This window comes from Salmo salar, chromosome ssa19, assembly GCF_905237065.1.
Source record: "Salmo salar chromosome ssa19, Ssal_v3.1, whole genome shotgun sequence".
Taxonomy (NCBI): domain Eukaryota; kingdom Metazoa; phylum Chordata; class Actinopteri; order Salmoniformes; family Salmonidae; genus Salmo; species Salmo salar.
In genome coordinates, this window is record NC_059460.1 from 64,931,273 (window position 1) to 64,955,523 (window position 24,251).

At 41.6% G+C, this 24,251-nt stretch overlaps 2 protein-coding genes across 16 annotated transcripts in view; one reads left to right on the forward strand and one right to left on the reverse strand.

Annotated features, from left to right (window-relative positions):
• The window catches only part of pagr1 (PAXIP1 associated glutamate-rich protein 1), a 38,218-nt gene extending 28,895 nt beyond the window's left edge, over nt 1–9,323 (forward strand). For all 7 annotated transcript variants that reach the window (XM_014159254.2, XM_014159256.2, XM_014159258.2 and 4 more), the window contains 3 exons: nt 1,413–1,734; nt 3,757–3,845; nt 8,257–9,323. In XM_014159254.2, the coding sequence (XP_014014729.2) occupies nt 1,413–1,734; nt 3,757–3,845; nt 8,257–8,504 (659 nt within the window). In that variant the 3' untranslated portion in view covers nt 8,505–9,323. The remainder of the gene's footprint in view (nt 1–1,412; nt 1,735–3,756; nt 3,846–8,256) is intronic.
• Nucleotides 9,324–9,399: 76 nt separating this feature from the next.
• Nucleotides 9,400–24,251, reverse strand: part of tlcd3bb (TLC domain containing 3Bb) — a 48,345-nt gene continuing 33,493 nt past the window's right edge. For 6 of the 9 annotated variants that reach the window (XM_014159265.2, XM_014159264.2, XM_014159261.2 and 3 more), the window contains 4 exons: nt 19,269–19,491; nt 18,707–18,802; nt 13,097–13,206; nt 9,400–10,553 (listed from right to left, as the gene is read on the reverse strand). In XM_014159265.2, coding sequence (XP_014014740.1) covers nt 10,298–10,553; nt 13,097–13,206; nt 18,707–18,802; nt 19,269–19,491 — 685 coding nt within the window. In that variant the 3' untranslated portion in view covers nt 9,400–10,297. Of the gene's footprint in view, nt 10,554–13,096; nt 13,207–17,749; nt 17,833–18,706; nt 18,803–19,268; nt 19,492–24,251 lie in introns of all 9 variants that reach the window. The other 3 variants (XM_014159269.2, XM_045702606.1, XM_014159267.2) reach the window with 3 other exon arrangements.

Consider the following 24,251-nt stretch of genomic DNA (forward strand, 5'->3'; position numbering starts at 1 on the left):
ACCATGGGGTTCACCCACACGTCTGCCATCTGCCCGGTACAGTTGAAACTGTGATTCATCTGTGAGGAGCACACTTCTCCAGTGTGCCAGTGGCCATCGAAAGGTGAGCATTTGCCCATTGAAGTCGGTTACGACGCTGAACTGTTGTCAGGTCAAGACCCTGGTGAGGACGACGAGCATGCAGATGAGCTTCCCTGAGACGGTCTCTGACAGTCTGAGCAGAAATTCTTTGGTTGTGCGAACCCACAGATCATCAGCTGTCCGAGTGGCTGGTTTCAGACGATTCCCCAGGTGAAGAAGCTGGATTTGGAGGTCCTAGACTGGTGTGGTTACACATGGTCTGCGGTTGTGAGGCCGGTTGGACATACTACCAAATTCTCTAAAACAACGGCTTACGGTAGAGAAATTAACATAAAATTCTCTGGCAACAGCTCTGGTGGACATTCCTGCAGCCATCATACCAATTGCATACTCTCTCAACCTGAGACATCTTTGGCATTGTGTTGTGTGACAAAACTGCACATTACAGAATGACCCTTTGTCCCCATCACAAGGTGCACCTGTGTAATGATCATGCTGTTTAATCAGCTTCTTGATATGCCACACCTGTCAGGTGGATGGATTATCTTGGTGAAGGAGAAGTGCTCACTAACAGGGATGTTGAGGCTCCCGAGTGGCGCCGCGCTCTAAGGCACTGCATCTCAATGCTAGAGGTGTCACTACAGACTCGATTCCAGGCTGTATCACAACCGGCCTTGATTGGGATTCCCATAGGGCAGCGCACAATTGGCCCAGCATCGTCCGGGTTAGGGTTTGGCTGGGGTAGGCCGTCATTGTAAATAAGAATTTGTTTTTAACTGACTTGCTTAGTGAAATAAAAGGTTAAATAGAATTACAGAAAAGCTTTTTGTACGGAACATTTTGGGGATCTTTTTACGTTTTACGTTTTCTATTTAGGGCCTATGCAACCATACTAATTATGGATTAATAGTAATTAACTTCTAATTTACACATCTGTCTTTACTGTTCCCTTGCCAAATTCACACATTGCCACTGGCCTCTCGCCCACCCCACCGAATACCCGATTCGAAAAATAACGACAGATTGCGGCAGGATGATATTTCACAAAAGTGGGAAAGGTGTCATAAACAAGACATGCTCGTATTTAGTTTTTCCGTAATTTTTTCCCAACATTTTTGGGATAAAAAAAAAAGGCCTTTTATTTATAGTTATTTCATTTATACTTATTTATACTTGGGATATCGTTTTGTAACAGGAAAGGTAAAAAGAATAGCTGGAAGGCGTCCTTGGATTAGTTTTTCATGGTTGCAAATACCACCGCAATTCAGGAATGACACACTAACTTACTAACACACATGCATGCTTCTGTCCGATTCATCTGTTTTTTCCAGATGGAGACAAAGGTGGAGATGCGATGGAAGGAGAGGGGGAGATGGAAGCAGACAGCAAGATGGAGGGAGGCGATAGAAAGCAGGTGGAGCGAGAGTGGGAAATCACCTATAGCGATGACGAAATCGAGGACCCCAAAAACTGGATGCCCCCTCCTGACGAAATCAAAAGACTGTATGAGCTCCTTTCAAAAGGGGAGAAGCTGGAACTGAACTTTGTGCCCCTTCCTCGAAGACCGCCTACACCTGAGAGGACCCCCTCGCCCGAGAGGGATGATGAGGATGAGGCGGCAAAAGAGAGGGAGAGGGAGGATAGAGAGCGCAAGTGAGTTGTGTATTAATTTATATCTAAGGTTGGTTATGTTTCCTTCTAGCTCTGGTCCAGGACTACGGTAAGCAGAGTTGTGTTCATTGCGGTACTCAATGGAAAACCAAAATGAGCATTTCTTATTGAATAAGTCTAGGGGCTCTATTTTCAAACACACTTTAGTTTGCAATTGCGTCATGTAAAAACTGGCGCACTGGCATTTTATTAAAATATCACGAGCAGCAAAACAGTCAAGACATTCCCCTTTTTTATTTATATTGGACATTATTTTTGTCCAGCTTCTGTGAAAAGTTTGGATGCCCAATGCATGAAAGGTGTTAGCGACTAGGGAAGCGTGTTTAGGAACAAGTTATTTAACGACTTATTGTTTTTCGTTGATAATTTTGTAAAAAAATGCATCTTCCACTTTCTTTTGTTGAATCGTGGGAATTACGATCACTGTCCAAGGTTCTGGATCCGCTTGTAAGATATTTGCCAGTTTTTTTTGTTTTTCAACCTTTCATGTTGCAAAGTCACTACTGGTCATTTCAATGGCGATGGTAGGCCATTTCTACAATGCCTTCAGAAAGTATTCACACCTTTTTACTTTTTACAGATTTTGTTGTGTTACAACCTGAATTTGAAATGGGATAAAATGTATTACACACAATACCCCATAATGTCAAAGTTTAATTATGTTCTTCCAAAATGTTCCCAATTAATTACAAATGATAAGCTGAATTGTCTTGAGTCAATAAGTATTCAACCCCTTTTATGGCAAGCCTAAATAAGTTCAGGCGTAAAAATGTTCTTAACAAGTCACATAATTAGTTGCATGGACTCACTATGTGCGATTTAATAGGTTTTAACATGATTTTTGAATGACTACCCTAGTCGAGCAGTGAATTTCAAAAACAGATTCAACCAAAGTAGACACTAAATATCCCTTTGAGCGTGGTGAAGTTATTAATTACACGTTGGATGGTGTATCAATACACCCAGTCACTACAAAGATACAGGCATCCTTCCTAACTTAGTTGCCGGAGAGTAAAGAAACCACTCAGGGATTTCACCATGAGGCCAATGGTGACTTTAAAACAGGAGTTTAATGGCTGTGATGGGAAAAACTGAGGATGGATCAACAACAGGTGCAGTTACTCCACAATAGTAACCTTATTGACAGAGTGAAAACAAGGAAACCTGTACAAAACACATTCCACAACATGCATCCTGTTTGCAACAAGGCATTAAAGTAATACTACAATTTTTTTGTAAAACAAACATTTTGTCCTGAAGTGTTATGTTTGGGGAAAATCCAATACAACACATTACTGAGTACCACTCCATATTTTCAAGCATAGTGGTGGCTGCATTATGTTATGGGTATGCTTGTAATTGTTTTTCAGGATAAAAAGAAACGGAATGGATCTGAGCACAGGCAAAATCCTTGTGGAAAACCTGGTTCATTCTGCTATCCACCAGACACTGGAAGATTAGTTCACCTTTCAGCAGGACAATAACCTAAAACACAAGGCCAAATCTACACTGGAGTTGCTTACCAATAAGACAGTGAATGTTTGAGTGGCAAAAACCACAATGTGCACCCCTTGGGGTCCCCAGGACCAAGTTTGGAAACACTGCTGTAGGCCATTTTAAGAAAATAGGCTATAAATGGACTAACATTCGAATTGGATTTGCTGACAACGCAATACATAAAATACACAACTTGAAGCAACCACACATTTAGCCATGAAGCAAGTTCTAATTGGCCAGTGAGGGGGTCAAGCCTGACAAACCTACAACTTGTTTATTTGTCAAAACCTAGCCCTTTCGCACCACAGCCAGCTGCTGCGCCCATAATTCAGGTTGTGAAAATAGCAAAAATATTTGACACCCCCCCAAAAAAACCTATTGTGCTACCACCAATGCTAAGATTTACCATTGGTTAGGTTTGTTGAAATAGAGGCCTAGGTACTCCCCCTGTTATAATAAAGATAAACTATGGCAGTATGGCTGACTAGTATTTTCTTTCTTTGTCAGGGCCCCATCTCCCACAGAGTTTGATTTTGATGAAGAACAGATACAACAGACTCCAAAAAATGCTTTCATCAACCGACGCAGGACACCAGGTATGACTCACTGCTCATGACTTTCACTTACCTCATTCTTTGTTTTGGAAGATACCTTTCATTCTACAGTATCTCTCACGCAACTTAGGGTCTACAAGCACTTGCCTATTGCCTAATATCGAGTCATATTCACCATGTGATTTGATGAGATTCAATTAGACTGAACCGGAGTGCAGCTAAAACTGGTGCTGGGGCATAATTGTCAAGAAGGTGGCATAATGCATTGTTCATAAAAATATGTACACTACATGACCTGCTTGTCATACATCTCATTCAAAAATCATGGGCATTAATATGGATTTGCCCCCCCCCCCCCTTTGCTGCTATAACAGGTTCCACTCTTCTGGGAAGGCTTTCCACTAGATGTTGGAACATTGCTGCGGGGACTTGCTTCCATTCAGCCACAAGAGCATTAGTGAGGTCGGGCACTGATGTTGGGCAATTAGGCCTGGCTCGCAGTTGGCGTTCCAATTCATTCCAAAGGTGTTCAATGAGGTTGAGGTCATGGCTCTGTGCAGGCCAGTCAAGTTCTTCCACACCGATCTCGACATCCATTTCTGTATGGACCTCGCTTTGTGCCTAGGGGCATTCTCATGCTGAAACACGAAAGGGCCTTCCCCAAATTGTTGCCACAAAGTTGGAAGCACATAATCGTCTAGAATGTCATTGTAAGCGTTAAGATCTCTCTTCACAGGAACTAAGGGCCTGAACCATGAAAAACAGCCCCAGACCATTATTCCTCCTCCACCAAACTTTACAGCTGGCACTATGCATTCGGCAGGTAGCATTCTCTTGGCATCCGCCAAACCCAGATTCGTCCGTCGGACTGCCAGATGGTGAAGCGTGATTCATCACTCCAGAGAACGAGTTTCCACTGCTCCAGAGTCCAATGGCAGCGAGCTTTACACCACTCCAGCCGACGCTTGGCATTGTGCATGAGGATGTTAGGCTTGTGTGCGGTTGCTCAGCTATGGAAACCCATTTCATGAAGCTCGAACAGTTCTTGTGCTGATGTTGCTTCCAGAGGCCGTTTGGAACTCGGAAGTGAGTGTTGCAACCGAGGACAGACAATTTTACGCACTTCAGCGGTCCCGTTCTGTGAGCTTGTGTGGCCTACCAATTCGCGGCTAAGCCGTTGTTACTCCTAGATGTTTACAGTTCACAATAACAGCACTTAGTTGACCAGGGCAACTCTAGCAGGGCAGAAATTTGACGAACTGACTTGTTGGCATCCTATGACAGTGCCACGTTGAAAGTCACTGAGCTCGTCAGTTAAACCTCTTGGGGCTAGGGGGCAGTATTTTCACGGCCGGATGAAAAATGTACCCAATTTAAAACAGGTTACTACTCTGGCCCAGAAAATAGAATATGCATATTATTAGTAGATTTGGATAGAAAACACTCTGAAGTTTCTAAAACTGTTTGAATGGTGTCTGTGAGTATAACAGAACTCATATGGCAGGCAAAAACCTGAGAAAAATTGAATCAGGAAGTGGGAGAAATTAGAAATGTAGTTCTTATTTTGAATCCCTTGAGAAACTACATTGACACCTCCTAAGGCTTCTATTGGCTGTCAACGATCTTTAGAAACTGGTTTCATCCGTCACCTGTTACCGGGCAGAAAATTGTGGCTCAGTCAATCAGTGGCCAGTCTGAGGACAGGTGTCTCGTGACGCGCGTGCACGCGAGTTCGTTATTTTTCTTCTGGGATCAATACCTATTGTCCGGTTGGAAAATTATCGCAATTTTTTGTAAAAAAATACCCTAAAGGATTGATTGTAAACATCGTTTGACATGTTTCTACAAACGGTAATGGAACTTTTTAACTTTTCGTCTATGGATTTGGGCCCACGCCACATGGCATTGTAAAGTGTTCTGGATGGGTCAACAAAACGGAGGTATTTGGACATAAATGATGGACTTTGCAGAACAAATGAACATTTCTTGTGGAAGTGGGAGCCGTTCCGAGTGCATTCCGCCGAAGATCAGCAAAGGTAAGAAAATATTTCAAACATATTTTTAGAGATTTGTCGACACCGTGGTTGTAGGCTAACTGTATAGCTTAGCATTGAAGGCTAAGTTCTGTACTCAGAATATTGAACAATGTGCTTTTTCCGTAAAGTTATTTTGAAATCTGACAAAGCAGTTGCATAAAGGAGTAGATTATTTCTAATTCTATAAATAATTGTTATACATTTTGTCAACGTTTATGAGTACTTCTGTAAATTGAGGTGCCGATTCACCGGGTGTTATGGGGAGAAAACATTTTCTGAATGTCACGCGCCAATGTAAAATGCTGTTTTTGGATATAAATATGAACTTGATCGAACAAAAAATGCATGTATTGTCTAACATGATGTCCTAGGAGTGTCATCTGATGAAGATTGTCAAAGGTTAGTGCTTAATTTTAGCTGTATATCTGGTTTTGTGACGGCTATCCGTGCTTGGAAAATGGCTGTTTTTTTTGCTAAGGTGCTATCCTACAATAATCTAATGTTTTGCTTTCACCGTAAAGCCTTTTTGAAATCTGTCAATGTGGTTGGATTAACGAGTAGAATATCTTTAAAATGACGTATAATACTTGAATTTTAATTTTGAGATTAATTTGTTTTGAATTTCGCGCCGTGCTATCTCACTGGTTGTTGTCCAACCAATCCCGTTAACGGGATTTTATCTCGAAGGGGTCCTCAAGAGGTTTTAAGGCCATACTACTGCCAATGTTTCCCTGAGGAGATTGCATGGCTATGTGCTTGATTTTATACACCTGTCAGTAACGGGTGTGACCGAAAATAGCCGAATCCACACATTTTGAAGGGGTCTCCACATACTTTTGTATATATAGTGTATCATGCATAAAATGTATGCCCTAATTTTCAAACTAGTTTTCTTCAAGAAAACACAGAATACTAACTCTGTGCTCCACGTGCTTGACAATTTACTTTGTTGAGCCAATTTCACCGTCTGCTTCAGCGGGGTACCCGGCTCATGCCTGGAAGGCAGTCTGGTTATTAGTGCTGAGCGATTAGTGCTTTTTTAAGTTTGTTAGATTATGAAAGAATTATCACAGGTTTACGATTATTTACATTAAATGGACTATGCATTATGTGGGTTGAATCCTGGAACACAGAATAAATTAAAATAAGTCCCATGATAGTAGTGACTGCCCATTACTGCCACTTGTTAACCATTATTTGTTCACATTTAAATCTGTTTGTTTTATTTCATTCCAAGTCATCTCATCTCTATAGAGGTTCTGCCTGTGCCCTAACAAAATCACAATTTTGTAGTTCTTAAAATTAAATAAGGCGTACTTTTGACTGCTGAATACCACATATCAATCACTTAGATCATGTATGAAAGAAACACAGATCAGACAAGTTGATGTGCAACAGATTATGGTCATTGTAGTTAAGGACCACATTAAACTACCATAAATTCCGGACTATAAGCCGCAACTTTTTTCCCACGCTTTGAACCTCGCGGCTTAAACAATGACGCGGCTAATATATGGATTTCTCCCACTTTCAATTTTTTTAATTTTTTTTAAACACATTCTGTGACGTGCTCAGTTTTTTGGTGGCATGAAGCATTCATTAGACCAATGAAATTGCCGAACGGGTTAAGGTCAAACAACTTTTTTGTTTACTGTTTAAATTGAGCGCTCTCAAACTTCCCATCATTCTGATTACGGTAGTCATTTTGTCACCCTCATCATGGCAAAGACACGGAGAAATGCATATGATGCAGCTTTCAAGTTGAAGGCGATTGATCTGGCTGTTGGAAAAGGAAATAGAGCTGCTGCATGGCTGCTTGACGAGTCGATAAGACGTTGGAAACAGCAGCGTGAGGAATTGACTCAGTGCAAAAAGACAACTAAAGCTTAATGCTAATTTTTTATTTTTTGTTACAAGCCGTGTTTCGTTAAAGCCTATTTATTTTTGTTACAAGCCGTGTTTCGTTAAAGCCTGTGTAAAGTTAATTTGTTTCAATGTACCGGTAGGCACCTGCGGCTTATAGACATGTGCGGCTTATTTATGTTCAAAATAATACTTTTTTTTTAATTCAGTGGGTGCGGCTTATATTCAGGTGCGCTTAATTACGGTATGTAGAATATTGGCCTGTTGGAAACTACAACTCCCTACTATATTGCACAGTTCAGGCTGGATCTGATTCATCTCTAGAGAAACTTGTGTGACGTGAAATTCAAATAATTGACCCGATGTAGGTCAGTTAATTGTTTAAAAATTTAATTTTCAGTTACTCACTCAGCACTACTGGTTAGCAAACAAATACGATCACCTTTTCAACCCGGGAGTAACTCCACCCACCAGGTGAACTAAAACAAATACCCTCAATGGTCAACCACTACCCTCATTCTCGGGTTTATTCATGCATTGTCCTCTTTTTGCAGGGTCCTCGGCTCGGTCCTCTGTCAAACGGGAGGCTAGGTTGGACAAGGTACTGTCAGACATGAAACGCCACCGCAAAATTGAGGAGCACATTCTCCGGACTGGACGAGACCTCTTCAAGAGCGAGAAGAGCAGCCGGGCCGGGCCCGAGGAGGCACTCTCTCCCAACAGTCAAAAAGAGAGAGAAAAGGAGAGAGAGAGAGACAGCGACCCCAGCAAAATCTTCTCACCAAGACAGAGGCGATACTGAGACAGGAGGAAGAACTGCAGGCCAAGAGCTTCGACGCTTGATTTTTTTTTTAATGCCATTACCAATTTTGTATGATTGTGCGTTTTGTATCCTTGTAATAAACATGACTTATATATATATATATATATATATATATATATATATATATATATATATATTATATATATATCAGTGTCTTGATATAACACCCAGACAAGTTCAGAACAGAGGAGTATATTTTAGCTATGAGTTAACAATATAGGCTCAGAAGTTTATACAGTACATTAATAATACGTATGCATAAATATGCATTCAATTCAAAACCACAAATAAATAAAATAAGCATATACAGTAAATCAGTTGAAATGCATTTTTCCCCCCATGGCAAGAGCCACTAACCAATAAACATAGAACAAAGGTATAGTTTATCGCCGTCTAGACGTTATTGTCCCATCTTCTTTCTTGCATCCAAGGTTACTGGACCACGTTTGTTTTCCTAGTATTTTATTTCCATATTCAGGGGAAGTATAGTCATGTTTTCTGAGTGAATAGGGCTCCTGAAACCAGTGGCTCAATTCAATTTGCTCAGTACAAATAAGAAACTGAAGAAGCGGAAACAGACTCCTAAAGCAGTTTCAAGAGCTTTAGAAAGGTCAACCTATACTAAATGCTACCAAGACAGTGTATTGATTATATTCTGGTCGATTTATGCAATTCACTAATTACAGCAGTGGTAATATAACATGTTTTTGATTTTTTTATTAAATATTCTTGGGCAGAATACTTGTGTAACGTCAGCCAATGAATGACAGTATGTGGAATAAATAGGGCTGCTTTTTTTGTTGTTGCACTGGCACTAACTCATTTTCCTAATATGCTTCAATACCACTCACTCAAAAGTTAAGGACCCACGTAGTGCATAGAAACGCAAAGGCCCACAAAATTGGCCATTTATTTTGTTCCTCAAAATTACATTCTCTACACTGAATAAAATAACACTGTTGCAAGGCGGCAGAGTTTAACTGCCAACAGGTGAAATAATTCATGCATTTGCTACCTGAACTACAGGAGATCAAAATGGATAAAAAAAATAAAAACACAGGATGGGAGATCAGAAACAGAACTACAATCCAAATCAACGTGACGCTAAGAACACTTGTCACATTCTCAGTCCAAGGAAAAATGAAATATCCCACATTAAAATAAATAAAATGTAGTACACACAAACAATTGAGATAAGGCAGCATAATACAGTCTTATGAGGTTATCTCCCTTCCACCCTGGTCACATTTGTTAAGAGTGTACAGAGGATACAGATAAATACTAACAAGTCAAAGTACTGCTTGGTGAGGTTGTTTCTTGTTACAGAGCCGAATTAGGCCTTTCCATCTACATCAATGTACTAAACATACCAGTATAATACATTCCTAACTCCTGTGCTAATTTACCTCCTAGGCAGACAGGATTTCATTTGATCTACATGAGGACGCTCCACTTCTCACTTGCTATACTTCTTTCAGGCTAATCTCTCTCCATTCTCAACACGCATCAGGGGGAACAATAGCTTTGATGTTTTTGTTGTGTGCTGTTCAATGTGCAAACGCTCCCTTCAATTCCTTTATTCGCACAAGCAGAATATCGGTATTAAGTATAGATTCTGGCAACAAAGACAGTACCATTTGAAGCGTTTCTTTTTTTACGCTTGCAAAACTCATGCTTGTTCAAAGTCTCACTACCTTTCTTTCCCTTTCAACTTCACCCACCGGTACATTATCCCCACCTCCTTCCTTACCTCTCACCCTCCCGCCCACTTCTCAGTGAGAGTCTGAGTTTTGCTCTGTGGCATGAGTGCTGTACCCATTGGCGGGCTGGAACGGCGCCTGTCCGTCCAACTCATCCTTGGCGGTGATCGGGCGCCTCCGGGAGCGGGAAGAGCCAGTGAAGAGTCGCATGGCCCCTCGGCAAATGAGGGAGAACCAGTAGACCTGGGGGGCCATGAGCATAGCTGCGCCCAGGTTAACTTGCCAGGGCACGTTGAAAGGAACCATGTGGAGGGGAATGGACGCGTACCTGGAGGGGGGGGAATTATAAAGAGAATGGGCACATGGGGGATTTTGAGTGGCCACATACAGTTGAAGTTGGAAGTTTACATACACTGAGGTTGGAGTCATTAAAACTCGTTTTTCAACCACTCCACAAATTTCTTGTTAACAAACAATAGTTTTGGCAAGTCGGTTAGGACATCTACTTTGTGCATGACACAAGTCATTTTTCCAACAATTGTTTACAGACAGATTATTTCACTTATAATTCACTGTATCACAATTCCAGTGTGTCAGAAGTTTACATACACTAAGTTGACTGTGCCTTTAAACAGTTTGGAAAATTCCAGAAAATAATGTCATGGCTTTAGAAGCTTCTGGTTAATTGACATAATTTGAGTCAATTGGAGGAGTACCTGTGGATGTATTTCAAGGCCTACCTTCAAACTCAGTCCCTCTTTGCTTGACATCATGGGAAAAATCTAAAGAAATCAGCCAAGACCTCAGAAAAACATTTTGTAGTGGGTCAGAAGTTTACATACACTCAATTAGTATTTGGTAGCATTGCCTTAAAAATGTTTAACTTGGGTCAAACGTTTCAGGTAGCCTTCCACAAGCTTCCCACAATAAGTTGGGTGAATTTTGGCCCATTCCTCCTGACAGAGCTGGTGTAACTGAGTCAGGTTTGTAGGCCTCCTTGCTCGCACACGCTTTTTCAGTTCTGCCCACAAATTTTCTATGAGATTGAGGTCAGGGCTTTGTGATGGCCACTCCAATACCTTGACTTTGTTGTCCTTAAGCCATTAGCCACAACTTTGAAGGTATGCTTGGGCTCATTGTCCATTTGGAAGACCCATTGTTGCTTCAATATATCCACATAATTTTCCTGCCTCATGATGCCGTCTATTTTGTGAAGTGCACCAGTCCCTCCTGCAGCAAAGCACCCCCACAACATGATGCTGCCACCCCCGTGCTTCACGGTTGGGATGGTGTTCTTCGGCTTGCAAGCCTCCCCCTTTTTCCTCCAAACATAACCATGGTCATTATGACCAAACAGTTCTATTTTTGTTTCATCAGACCAGAGGACATTTCTCCAAAAAGTACGATCTTTGTCCCCATGTGCAGTTGCAAACCATAGTCTGGCTTTTTTATGGCGGTTTTGGAGCAATGGCTTCTTCCTTGCTGAGCGGCCTTACAGCTTATGTCAATATAGGACTTGTTTTACTGTGGATATAGATACTTTTGTACCTATTTCCTCCAGCATCTTCAAAATGTCCTTTAATCTTGTTCTGGGATTGATTTGCACTTTTCGCACCAAAGTATGTTCATCTCTAGGAGACAAAACGCGTCTCCTTCCTGAGCGGTATGATGGCTGCGTGGTCCCATGGTGTTTATACTTGCATACTATTGTTTGTACAGATGAACGTGGTACCTTCAGGCGTTTGGAAATTGCTCCCAAGGATGAACCAAACTTGTGGAGGTCTACAATTTATTTTCTGAGGTCTTGGCTGATTTCTTTTGATTTTCCCATGATGTCAAGCAAAGAGGCACGGAGTTTGAAGATAGGCCTTGAAATACATCCACAGGTACCCCTCCAATTGACTCAAATTATGTCAATTAGCCTATCAGAAGCTTCTAAAGCCATTACATATTTTTCGGAAATCTTCCAAGCTGTTTAAAGGCACAGTCAACTTAGTGTATGTAAACTTCTGACCCACTGGAATTGTGATACAATGAATTAATCTGTCTGTAAACAATTGTTGGAAAAATTACTTGTGTCATGCACAAAGTAGATGTCCTAACCGACTTCTCAAAACTATAGTTTGTTAACAAGAAATTTGTGGAGTGGTTGAAAAACTAGTTTTATTGACTCCAACCTAACTATGTAAACTTCTGACTTCAACTGTAGAACTAACAAAAGGGGGGCAGAGGCATTAAAGGGATAGTTCACCCATATTTCATCATTCTTTATTTTCATCAGTTTACCTTAAATGGCTCAATTTGACGTAAATTAGTTGCCTGACGACTCATCCTGAATTTAATTTTCCTGCTATATCAAATCGCTCTATACATCAGTCTGAACCAATTCTAGATGTCTTTTGTGCTGAGGCCAAAATGACATGATTCATGGAGGCCGTCTCTGGCCCAACCCATCGGTTTCTGGGACCAATCAGAATGGTTTGAATGTGTCTGCATTCGAGAAGTCATTGGGGAGACCCACAAAGAAACATTAGTGGGCGTGGCGTGGCGTTTGGCCAGAGTGATGTGGATGGGTAGCCAGGCTACTAAATGAGATCCACACATGCTATGCTCCCAGAGTTCCTTGCGCTTATCTCAACTCTGAATCTGGCCCTAAATGTACATGGACTCCAAATGAGAAAATGTTGAAAGTATTATGAAATGTAGATGAACTATCCCTTGACAGCCACCCACTACAATGCTACTCTCTTCACAAGCCCCCGAACCCTGATACAAGAGTTAGAAAAATAAGAGATGTGACCAAATCACCATGCACATCAGTCCTTTAAGCTCAGCATGGAAGCAGAGAGTGAGGGACAGACAGAGACATACCTGCCATACGCGTAGTAGAGGTAAGGGAAGAGGAGGACTCGACAGATGAAAAAAGTGACCAGCATAGTAGCCCCATTCACTTTGTGCAGGAGAGTGTGTTGCTGTTTGTACTGAGAGGAAAAAGAGGGAGAGAAAGAAAGAGGAGAGAAAAAAGGAGAAAGAGCAAGCAGTACAGATTGGTGAAAGCTGAAAAATAGTTAATAGGCCTATTGCTCTACTTTGCATGGGCAGCAAAAAGTGGAAAATGGAGGACAAAGTATACTTGTCATGCTTCAAGTCAAAGGCGGGCTTGTATAGAATACAGTGCTTTAAGGTGTGGGAGAAAAACATGTCATTATACACAGTATATTCTGCAAAAACATCTGTTTCCACCAGCTTGCTAGACTTCTCTGCTCCAGCAAGCTAAGCGTTTGATCGACAGCTAGCGCAACTTTGGCAAGGTAACAACACCGAGAAGATTATGATAACAGTTCAACATGTGAGAACCTCAACATTTTCATTTCACATCTAGAAGTATAATTTTTATCTATCAAATGTGTAACACCACACCAAACTGTACTATGTAGTTTACTTTAAATGGTTCCTTTTGCACAGAGGTTATAAGAAGCATCTGGCCCCAACTCTACACAACACACTGTAGGGAAGGAAGGGGAGGGCAGGGGTGGTGTGTGATGTAAAGGGAGGAGGAGAGGTGGACAGGCAGATATTGTATCCGCGGTTAAATGCAGTAGAATACAGGGGGCTATATTCAAAGGCTAACAGATGTGGGAGCATCAGATGTCAGTAAAATCAGCATACAGTGCATTTGGGAAGAGTTCAGACACCTTGACTTTTTCCACATTTTGTTATGTTACAGCCTTATTCTAAAATAGAAATGAAAAAAATCCTCAATCTACACACAATACCACAATGACAAAGCAAAAACAGGTTTAGAAATATTTGCAAATTTATTACAAATAAAAAACATATACCTTATTTAAAAAAGTATTCTGAACTTTTGCTATGACACTCGAAATTGAGCTCCGATGCATCCTGTTTCCATTGATCATCCTTGAGATGTTTCTTCAACTTAGTCCATCAGTGGTAAATTCAATTGATTGGATGTGACTTGGAACGGTACACACCTGTCTATGTCAGGTCCCACAGTTGAAAGTGCATGTCAGAGCAAAAACCAAGGCATGAGGTCGAAGGAATTATCCGTAGAGCTCCGAGACAGGATTGTGTAAAGGCACAGATCTGGGGAAGGGTGACAAATCATTTCTGCAGCATTGAAGGTCCCCAACATTCTTAAATGGAAGAGGTTTGGAACCACCAAGACTCTTACTAGCGCTGGCCGCCCGGCCAAACTGAGCAATCGGGGGAGAAGGGCCTTTGTCAGAGAAGTGACAAAAAAATGGATGGTCACTCTGACAGAGCTCCAGAGTTCCTCTGTGGAGATGGGAGAAACTTACGGAAGGACAACCATCTCTGCAGCACTCCACCAATCAGGCCTTTATGGTACAGTGGCCAGAAGTAAGTCACTCCTCAGTAAAAGGCACATGACAACCCGCTTGGAGTTTGCCAAAAGGCACCTAAAGGACTCAGACCATGAGAAACAAGATTCTCTGGTCCGATGAAACCAAGATTGAACTCTTTGGCCTGAATGCCAAGTCTGGAGGAAACCTTTCCCCATCCCTACGGTGAAGCACGGTGGTGACAGCATCATGCTGTGGGGATGTTTTTCAGTGGCAGGGACTGGGAGACTAGTCGGAATCAAGGGAAAGATGAACGGAGCAAAGTACAGAAGGTCCCTGCTCCAGAGCGCTCAGGACCTCAGACTGGGGCGAAGGTTCAGCTTCCAACAGGACAACGACCCTAAGCACACAGCCAAGACAACGCAGGAGTGGCTTCGAGACAAGTCTCCTAATGTCCTTGAGTGGCCCAGCCAGAGCCTGGACTTGAACCCGATCAAACATCTCTGGAGAGACCTGAAAATAGCTATGCTCCCTATCCAAGCTGACAGAGCTTGAGAGGATCTGTCAATAAAAGCCTTTGACACTTATGAAATGCTTGTAATTATACTTCAGTATTCCATAGTAACATCTGACAAAAATATCTAAAGACATTGAAGCAGCAAACTTTGTGAAAATGTACATTTGTGTCATTCTCAAAACTTTTGGCCACGACTGTACATATGAAATGTAAAACAGTATGTTAACATTATTAAAATGACGAGTGCTCCATGTCTATGTACATAGGGCAGCAGCCTCTAAGGTTCAGGGCAGAGTACTGGGTGGAGGCCGGCTAGTGATAGCTATTTAACAGTCTGATGACCTTAAGATAGAAGCTGTTTTTCAGTCTCTCGGTCCCAGCTTTGAAGCAGCTGTAATGACCTCGGCTTCTGAATGAGGGGTGAACAGGCCGTGGCTTGGGTGGCTGAGGTCCTTCATGATCTTCTTGGCCTTCCTGTGACACCGGGTGCTGTAGATGTCCTGGAGGGCAGGCAGTGTGCCCCCGGTGATGCGTTGGGCAGACCGCACCACCCTCTGGAAAGCCCTGCGGTTGCGGACGGTGCAGAAATTCATCAGCCTCCTGAAGTTGAAGAGGCGCTGTTGCCATCTGTGTGGGTGGACCATGTCAGAATGTCAGTGATATGTACGGTGAGGAACTTTTTACCTTATCTACTGCGGCCCTGTCGATGTGGATGGGGCGTGCTCCCTCTGCTGTCTCCTGAAGTCAACAATCAGTTCCATCATTTTGTTGAGGGAGAGGTTATTTTCCTGGGACCACTCCGCCAGGGCCGTCACCTCCTCCCTGTAAGCTGTCTCATTGTTGTTGGTAATCAGGCCTACCACTGTTGTGTCGTCTGCAAACTTGATGATTCAGTTGGAGGCATGCGTGCGCACCCTTGTGTGGCCCCTGTGTTGAGGATCAGTGTAGTGGAGGTGTTGTTGCCTACTGGGGGAGGCCCGTCAGGAAGCCCCCAAGGCCCAAGCTTAATGATGAGCTTGGAGGGTACTATGGTGTTGAAGGCTGAGCTGTAGTGAATGAACAGCATTCTTATATAGGTATTCTTCTTGTCCAAATGGGATAAGGCAGTGTGCCGTGCGATGGCATCATCTGTGGATCTATTGAGGCGGTATGCAAATTGCCGTGGGTCTAGGTTGTCGGGTAAGGTTGAGCTGATATGATCCTTAACTAGCTTCTCAAAGCACTTCATGATGGCAGAAGTGAGTGCTACGGGGCAATAGTCATTTAGTTCAGTTACCTTCACTTTCTTGGGTACATGGACAATGGTGGACATCTTGAATGAAGTAGGGACAGCAGACAGCGATAAGAAGAGATTGAATATATCCGTAAACACTCCAGCCAGCTGGTCTGCGCATGCTCTGAGGATACAGCTGGGGATGCCGTCTGGACCGGCAGCCTTGCGAGGGTTAACACGCTTAAATGTCTTACTCACGTCAGCCATGGAGAACGAGAGCTCACAGTCCTCGGGAGCGGGCGGCGTCAGTGGCACTGTGTTATCCTCAAAGTGGGCGAAGAAAGTGTTTAGCTTGTCCGGGAGCAAGACGTCGGTGTCCGTGACGTGGCTGGTTTTCCCTTTGTTAACCAGGATTGTTGGAAATCCCTGGAATTGTGACTCCATTTTGTGTCTGTACTGTCATTTTGCCTGTTCGATTGCCTTACGGAGGGCATAACAGGACTGTTTGTATTCGACCATATACCCAGTCACCTTGACATGATTAAATGCAGTGATTCGCACTTTCAGTTTTGCGCAAAGGCTGCTATCTATCCATAGTTTTTGGTTTTAATATTATATTAATAATATAATAATAATATTATATTTAATATAATGGGAACAACATCCCCTATACACTTCCTGATGAACTCAGTCACCATGTCAACCCGGAACATATCCCAGTCTGCGTCACCAAAACAATCTTGAAGCATGGATTCCAATTGGTCAGACCAGCATTGAATAGACCTTACTAGGTCTATTCACTTCCTGTTTGAGTTTCTGCCTATAGTTAGGGAAGAGCAGAATGGAGTTGTGATCTGATTTGCCGAAGGGGGGCGGGGGACAGCCTTGTGGCCATCCCGGAAGGGAGAGTAGCAATGGTTGAGAGTTTTTGGAGCGCGAGTACTGCAGGCAATGTGTTAAGAGAACTTCGGTAGGTTCTTACTCAGATTTGCTTTCTTAAAGTCACCAGCTACAATAAATGCGGCCTCAGGATATGCGGTTTCCAGTTTGCACAAGTCCAGTGTAGTTCTTTGAGAGCCATCGTGGTATCGGCTTGAGGGGGAATATAAACGGCTGTGACAATGACCGAAGAGAATTCTCTCAGGAGGTAATGCGGTCGGCATTTAATTTTGAGGTATTCAGTATTCTAGGTCAGGTGAACAAAATTACTTGAGTTCCTGTACGTTACCACAATCATACCATGAGTAGTTAATCATGAAACATACACCTCCACCTTTCTTCTTCCTGGAGAGCTGGCTGTATGGACGGGAACAGTATATCTGGAGAGATATGATTCCATGAAACAAAGTATGTTACAGTCCCTGATGTATCTCTGGAAGGAGATCCTTGCCCTGAGCTTGTCTACTTTATTGTCTTGGGACTTAACATTAGTGAGCAATACACTCAGAAGCAGTGGATGGTGTGCACACCTACTGAGTTGGACTAAAAGTTCACTCCGAATACCTCTTCTCTGCCGGCGGCGTCTTGGAGCAGCCTCTGGGATAAGTTCATCCTTGGGGGGTACGAAAAAAGGATCCAGTTCAGGAAAGTCGTATGTCTCTTTGAAATGCTGGTGAGTTACTACCGCTCTGATATCCAAAAGTAATTTCTGTATGTAATAACACAAAAAACATTCTGGGCTAATAATGTAAGAAATAACAACAAAAAATAAAACTGCAAAGTTGCTTACGAGCTAGAAACAGAGCGGCCATGTCTATCGGCCCCATCTTGATACTTTAGAGTAAATTAGACCAAATGATGCCTGTGCGCAGCGCATTGAGTAAAGTGCTGTTAGATTAATTTTTGGCGGCTTTGCGCACAGACATCCCCTGCCAGGCAGTGTCGCTGCACGAGGTGGGATATAGGATTCATATAAATTTGTGCAATTAGCAGCTATGAAACAAAACAGCAGAAATACTTTGAAAACAGCTACTGCAGCATTTTTCTGCTATAAATCGCAACTTGCACATGTGCTCATACTTTTGACTATTTTATCAAGCCTTAAAAATACTTCTTTAACCTATCTCCTCCCTTTCATCTACACTGATTGAAGTGGATTTAACAAGTGACATGAATAAGGGATCATAGCTTTCACCTGGATTCACCTGGTCAGCCTATGTCATGAAAAGAGCAGGTGTTAATTTGTTGTATACTGCTGTAATTGAGGTAATTATATTATAGATGTGCTGTTATACAACACACACACACACACACACACACACACACACACACACACACACACACACACACACACGACAGAGTGATGAGCCACATGCCAGGAACCAACAGTCCAATTAAAAGTCAGAAATTGAAACGTGAGTGGGACACCTAGAGATGTGTACAATTCAAAAAGTACTTTGAACACAATAGTTTAAAAACTGAAGTACCTGGATGAGGATTTTTCCCAGACAGACCCACGGAGTGCTGACTTCTGCCAAGAACATGACGCCTTGGAAGTAATCCCCCTTGCCCTGTCGCCAGAACTGGGGGAAAGAGGAAGAAGACAGTTCATTGAAAGTCATGTTTTATCATCATGAATAAACCTTCAACAAACTTTTTTACCAGTGTAAAGTAAGCCTTGTCCATAGGGCAGGAGCCTTTATCCTGTTTTTGTAGCATGATGCAGCTTGATTTACAAGTACACTCCCAAGACAGGAGGCTAGTCTGTCACAGGGCCTTACCCCCAATCCATCTGTATCCCTAATGCTCAGTACCAAGCAGAGAGGCATCAAGACGATTTTTTGAGTCTTTGGTTGGACTCGGCCGGGGATCAAACAGCCAACTACCCAATATCCGGGCGGACACTCAAACCACACGGCCACAAAGATTTGCCTGTGTACCCTACCAAATATCTTTAATAATGACACACACAAGATACTTCCAATAAACACTCACTCGCTCACACGTCATTCTCCCAGCATTTGAATGTCGTCATTGGGCGACAGTTACCACAGAGACGGGGAAGCACACGGTGACCATGACGATGTGGTGGAGTACCATGAGGAACTCGCGCCGCAGGTAGCTGGTCAGGGCCGCACCCAGGGGTTTGGCGCCGCTGTCCGCTTCATGACCCTTGATGCGCAGCTTGTACCAGTAGCACATGAACATAGCGTAGATGTCGTACACAAAGTAGGGCACGGCAAAGAGGATGTAGGCGCTGGTGAGCCAATGCCTGATACAAAGAAGAAGAAAAAGAGGTAGAAAAAAGGGGTTACGGTAAGGTTACTTAGTTGAACAGTGGGCATTAAATAAGCAAGGCCACAATATTTGGATTTGATTCATTCGTATGTAAAAAGGTTTTACAAAAGTAATATAGTTTGGGGATGGAGACTAGGGAGTGGTGGTATGGTTTACAGCAAGGGTTTTCTGGATGGGGAAGGACCAATGGAAGGGTTTCCGTGTGGGTCCTGATTTTTGTCACACTTCCATGGGGCTCATCAACACTAAAGACAACAATTATATCGTTAACATTATTTTCTGAAAAATAATGGCAACACTAGCAATTCTCTCTTGGAATGTGAAAGGCCTAAATTGTCCTATCAAACATTCCATCTGTCTCAATATTCTAGCAAGAAACCTCCAAGAAACACACCTGTTCCAAAAGTACACACATAGAATGCAGAACCATTTGTACAAACTGGCTTATTTTTCTTCAGCCCCAAACAAAACAAAAAGTGTAATCAATGATACAAAAGAAACTCAAAATCACCATATTGGGTAAAGGCAAAGACCAGGAAGGCAGAATCACTTAACCTCTTGACGGTCGCCTAGGATAGGGGGCGCCACAATGCATTTTGAAAAAAATTGTGCCCATTTTAAACGGCCTACTACTCAAACTCAGAAGCTAGGATATGCATATAATTAATACTTGTGGATAGAAAACACCCTAAAGTTTCTAAAACTGTTTGAATGGTGTCTGTGAGTATAACAGAACTCATATGGCAGTCAAAACCCCGAGACAGATCGAAACAGGAAGTGGAATTCTGAATTGCGGACTCAACTTCATCACGTTGCCTATTAATCACACCGTGAGCTATGGTTCATTGAGCACTTCCTATTGCTTCCACTAGATGTCCCCAGTCTTTACAAAGTGATTTGAGTCTCCTACTGTGAAAACTGACAGAATGACACGCTGTGGAACGTGGTCACACGGAGAGGGCCATCACCATTATGACGCCGGCGCCCCTGGTTACCCTCCCCTTTCGAAACGTTTATAAAGACAATGCAATCGTCCCCCTTGAATCTTATTGGAGCTCTGGTTGAAAAAGGCCCTAAAGATTTATGTTATACGTTTGACATGTTTGAACGAACCTAAATAAGAAAAAAATGCATTTTGTTGAAAGAGTAGCCCCGCGCACGTCGGAACTTTTGGTGCAGCCTTCAGAACGCGCTAACAACAACAAGCTAATGGAACATAAAGGGTGAACTTTTTCGAACGAAAATACATTTGTTGTGGACCTGGGATTCCTGGAAGTGCCTAAGGATGAAGATAATCAAAGGTAAGGGATTATTGACAATAGTATACAAGACTAGATTTCATATGCGATTGTTCCAAGATGGCGCTGACCTGTATTGCTAGCCTATTGTTCTGAGTATCGCATCCCCTTTTATCGCAAAGTGTGATTACCCAGTAAAGTTATTTTTAAATCTGGCATTACAGGTGCTTTCAAGAGATATTCATCTATAAATCTTAGAATGACAATATTACATTTTAAAAATGTTTTCGAATAGTAATTTAGTAAATTGTAGCGCTGTTTCATCGGATGCATTTGAGGGAAAATAGTTAGTCAACGTTACGCACCGATGTAAAATGCTGTTTTTATATATAAATATGAACTTTATCGAACAAAAGAATGCATGTATTGTGTAACATGATGTCCTAGGTGTGTCATCTGATGAAGATTGTCAAAGGTTAGTGCTGCATTTAACTGTTTTTTGGTTATTTGTGATGCATGTGGTTGGTCGGAAAATGGCTATGTGGCTACTTTTACGATATACTCTTCTAACAATCTAATGTTTCGCTTTTGCTGTAAAGCCTTTTTGAAATCGGACAACGTGGTTCGATTCAGGAGAGGTGTATCTATAAAACGATATAATTTGAAAAAAAAATTGAAAAAAAATATTATTACATTTTGTTATGCTAATGGCGATAGGATTTTTCGCTGGATGTCCGTCCCGAGGCCGCACAGGGGTTAAATATCCATAATGGAAAGAAAATGGCCTTTTTGAATGTGTATACTCCAAATTCAAATGATCCTACGTTTTTTGATTCTCTGAGCAGCATATTGTTAGAATTAACTGAATTCCAATGGGTTAACAGGACAGACATGAATGCCATTTTGGACATGTGAGACAAAATCTACAGTGTCTTCAGAAGGAATTCACCTTCCTTTGTTTATACATTTTTTGTTGGATTTAATTGTCATTTTTTTTACGATCTAAACAAAATACTCTGTCAAAGTAAAAAATAAAAATAATAATCTAAATGGAAAATAAAACACTAATATATCTTGATTAGATAAGTATTCAACATGTTACAATCACCTTTGGCAGCGATTACAGCTGTGAGTCTTTCTGGGTAAGTCTAAGAGCTTTGCACACCTGGTTTGTACCGTATTTGCACATTATTCTTTAAAAAAAGTATTTTAGCTCTGTCAAGTTGGTTGTTGATCATTGCTAGGCAGCCATTTTCAAGACTTGCCATAGATTTTTCAAGGCAATTTAAGTCAAAACAGTAACTAGGCCCCTCAGGAACATTGTCGTCTTGGTAAGAAAATGCAGTATATATATTTGGCCTTGTGTTTTAGGTTATTGACCTACTAAAATATGATTTAGTCTCCCAGTGTCTGTTTGAAAGCAGACAACCAGGTTCCTCTAGGATTTTGCATGTGCTTACGCCTATTCTGTTTCTTTTTATCATAAAGAAAACTCCCTAGTGCTTTCCGAGGAAAAACATACCCATAACATGATGCAGCCACCACCATGCTTGAAAATATGAAGAGTGGTATGTTGTGTTTGTCCCAAACATAACGCTTTGTATTCAGGACAAAAAGTTCCTTTCTTGTCACATTTTTTGCAGTATTACTTTAGTGCCTTATTGCAAACAGGATGCATGTTTAGGAATATTTGTCTTCTCTACAGGCTTCATTCTTTTCACTCAGCCATGTATGTTAGCATTGTGGAGTAACTATAATTTACAAAAATAACAAAAACGCATCATGCAACAATTTCAATGACTTTGCTCAGTTAAAAGTTCATATGAGGAACTCAGTGAATTTAAATAAATAAATAAATAAGGTCCTAATCTATGGATTTCACATGACTGGGACTACAGATATGCATCTGTTGGTCCCAGATACCTTAAAAGAAATGGGCCTCAAATTGCCATCGATAAAATGCAATTGTGTTCCTTGTTCGTCTTCCAATACCATAAACCCCACCGCCACCATGGGGCACTCTGTTCACAACATTGACATTAGCAAACCGCTCGCCCACATGACGCCATACACGTGGTCTTCGGTTGTGAGGCCGGTTGGACGTACTGCCACATTTTTTTTTAAATGATGTTGGAGGTGGCTTATGGTAGAGAAATTAACATTCAATTCTCTGGCAACAGCTCTGGTGGACATTCCTACAGTCAGCATGCCAATTGCATAATCTCTCAAAACTTGAGACATCTGTGGCATTGTGTTGTGTGACAAAACTGTACATTTTAGAGTGGCCTTTTATTGTCCCCTGCACAAGGTGTACCTGTGTAATGATCATGCTGTTTAATCAGCTTCTTGATATGCCACACTTGTCCTATGGTATATCATGGCAAAGGAGAAATGCTCACTAACAGGGATGTAAACAAATGTGTGCACATTTGAGAGAAATAAGCTTTTTGTGCGTATGGAACATTTCTGGGATATTTAATTTCAGCTCATGAATCATGGGACCAACACTGTACATGCTGCGTTCATATTTTTGTTCAGTGTACAATGTTGTTCATCTATCCTCAGTGATCTCTTATCACAGCCATTACATTTAAATGTTAAAAAAATGAATAATTATAATAATACAAATAAATAAATACATCAAAAATAAAATAAAATCGTCATTGGCCTCATGGTGAAATCCCTGAGCGGTTTCGTTCCTCTTCGGTGCCTGTATCTTTGGATTGACAGTGTATTGATACACCATCCAAAGTGTAAATAATAACTGCAACCATGCTCAAAGAGATATTCAATGTCTGCTTTTTTTTATTTTTACCCATCTACCAATAGGTGTCCTTCTTTGCAAACCATTGGAAAACCTCTCTGGTCTTCATGGTTGAATCTGTGCTTGAAATTCACTGCACGACTGAGTGACCTTACAGATAATTGTATGTGTGGGGTACAGAGATGGGGTAGTCAATTTAAAAATCATGTTAAACACTGTTATTGCACAAAAAGGTGAGTCCATGCAACTTATATGGCTCGTTAAGCACATTTGTACTACTGAACTTATTTAGGCTTGCCATAACAAAAGTGTTGAATACCTACTGAGTAAAGACATTTAAGCTTTTCATTTAATTAATTATTTTGTAAACATTTCTAAAAACATAATTCCACTTTGACATTATGGGGTATTGTGTGTAGATCAGTGACACAAAATCTCAATTGAATCAATTTTAAACAAAAGGCTGTACATTTTTTTATTAAGTAAAAGGGTATGAATACTTTCTAAAGACACTGTAATAAGACCAACTACTAGCCACACGCAGCCAATGTTCTCCAACATATACTCTCTGATTACAGCCAGCCTCATTGATGCCTGGCGAGCACATAGTCCAAAAGCAAACGAGTACACTTTCTACTCAAACAGGCATAAAACATTCTCCCAAATCGACTTTATATTATCTGCAACTCTATTTTCTAAAATGAAGAAAGACATTCAACATATGAGCTTGTC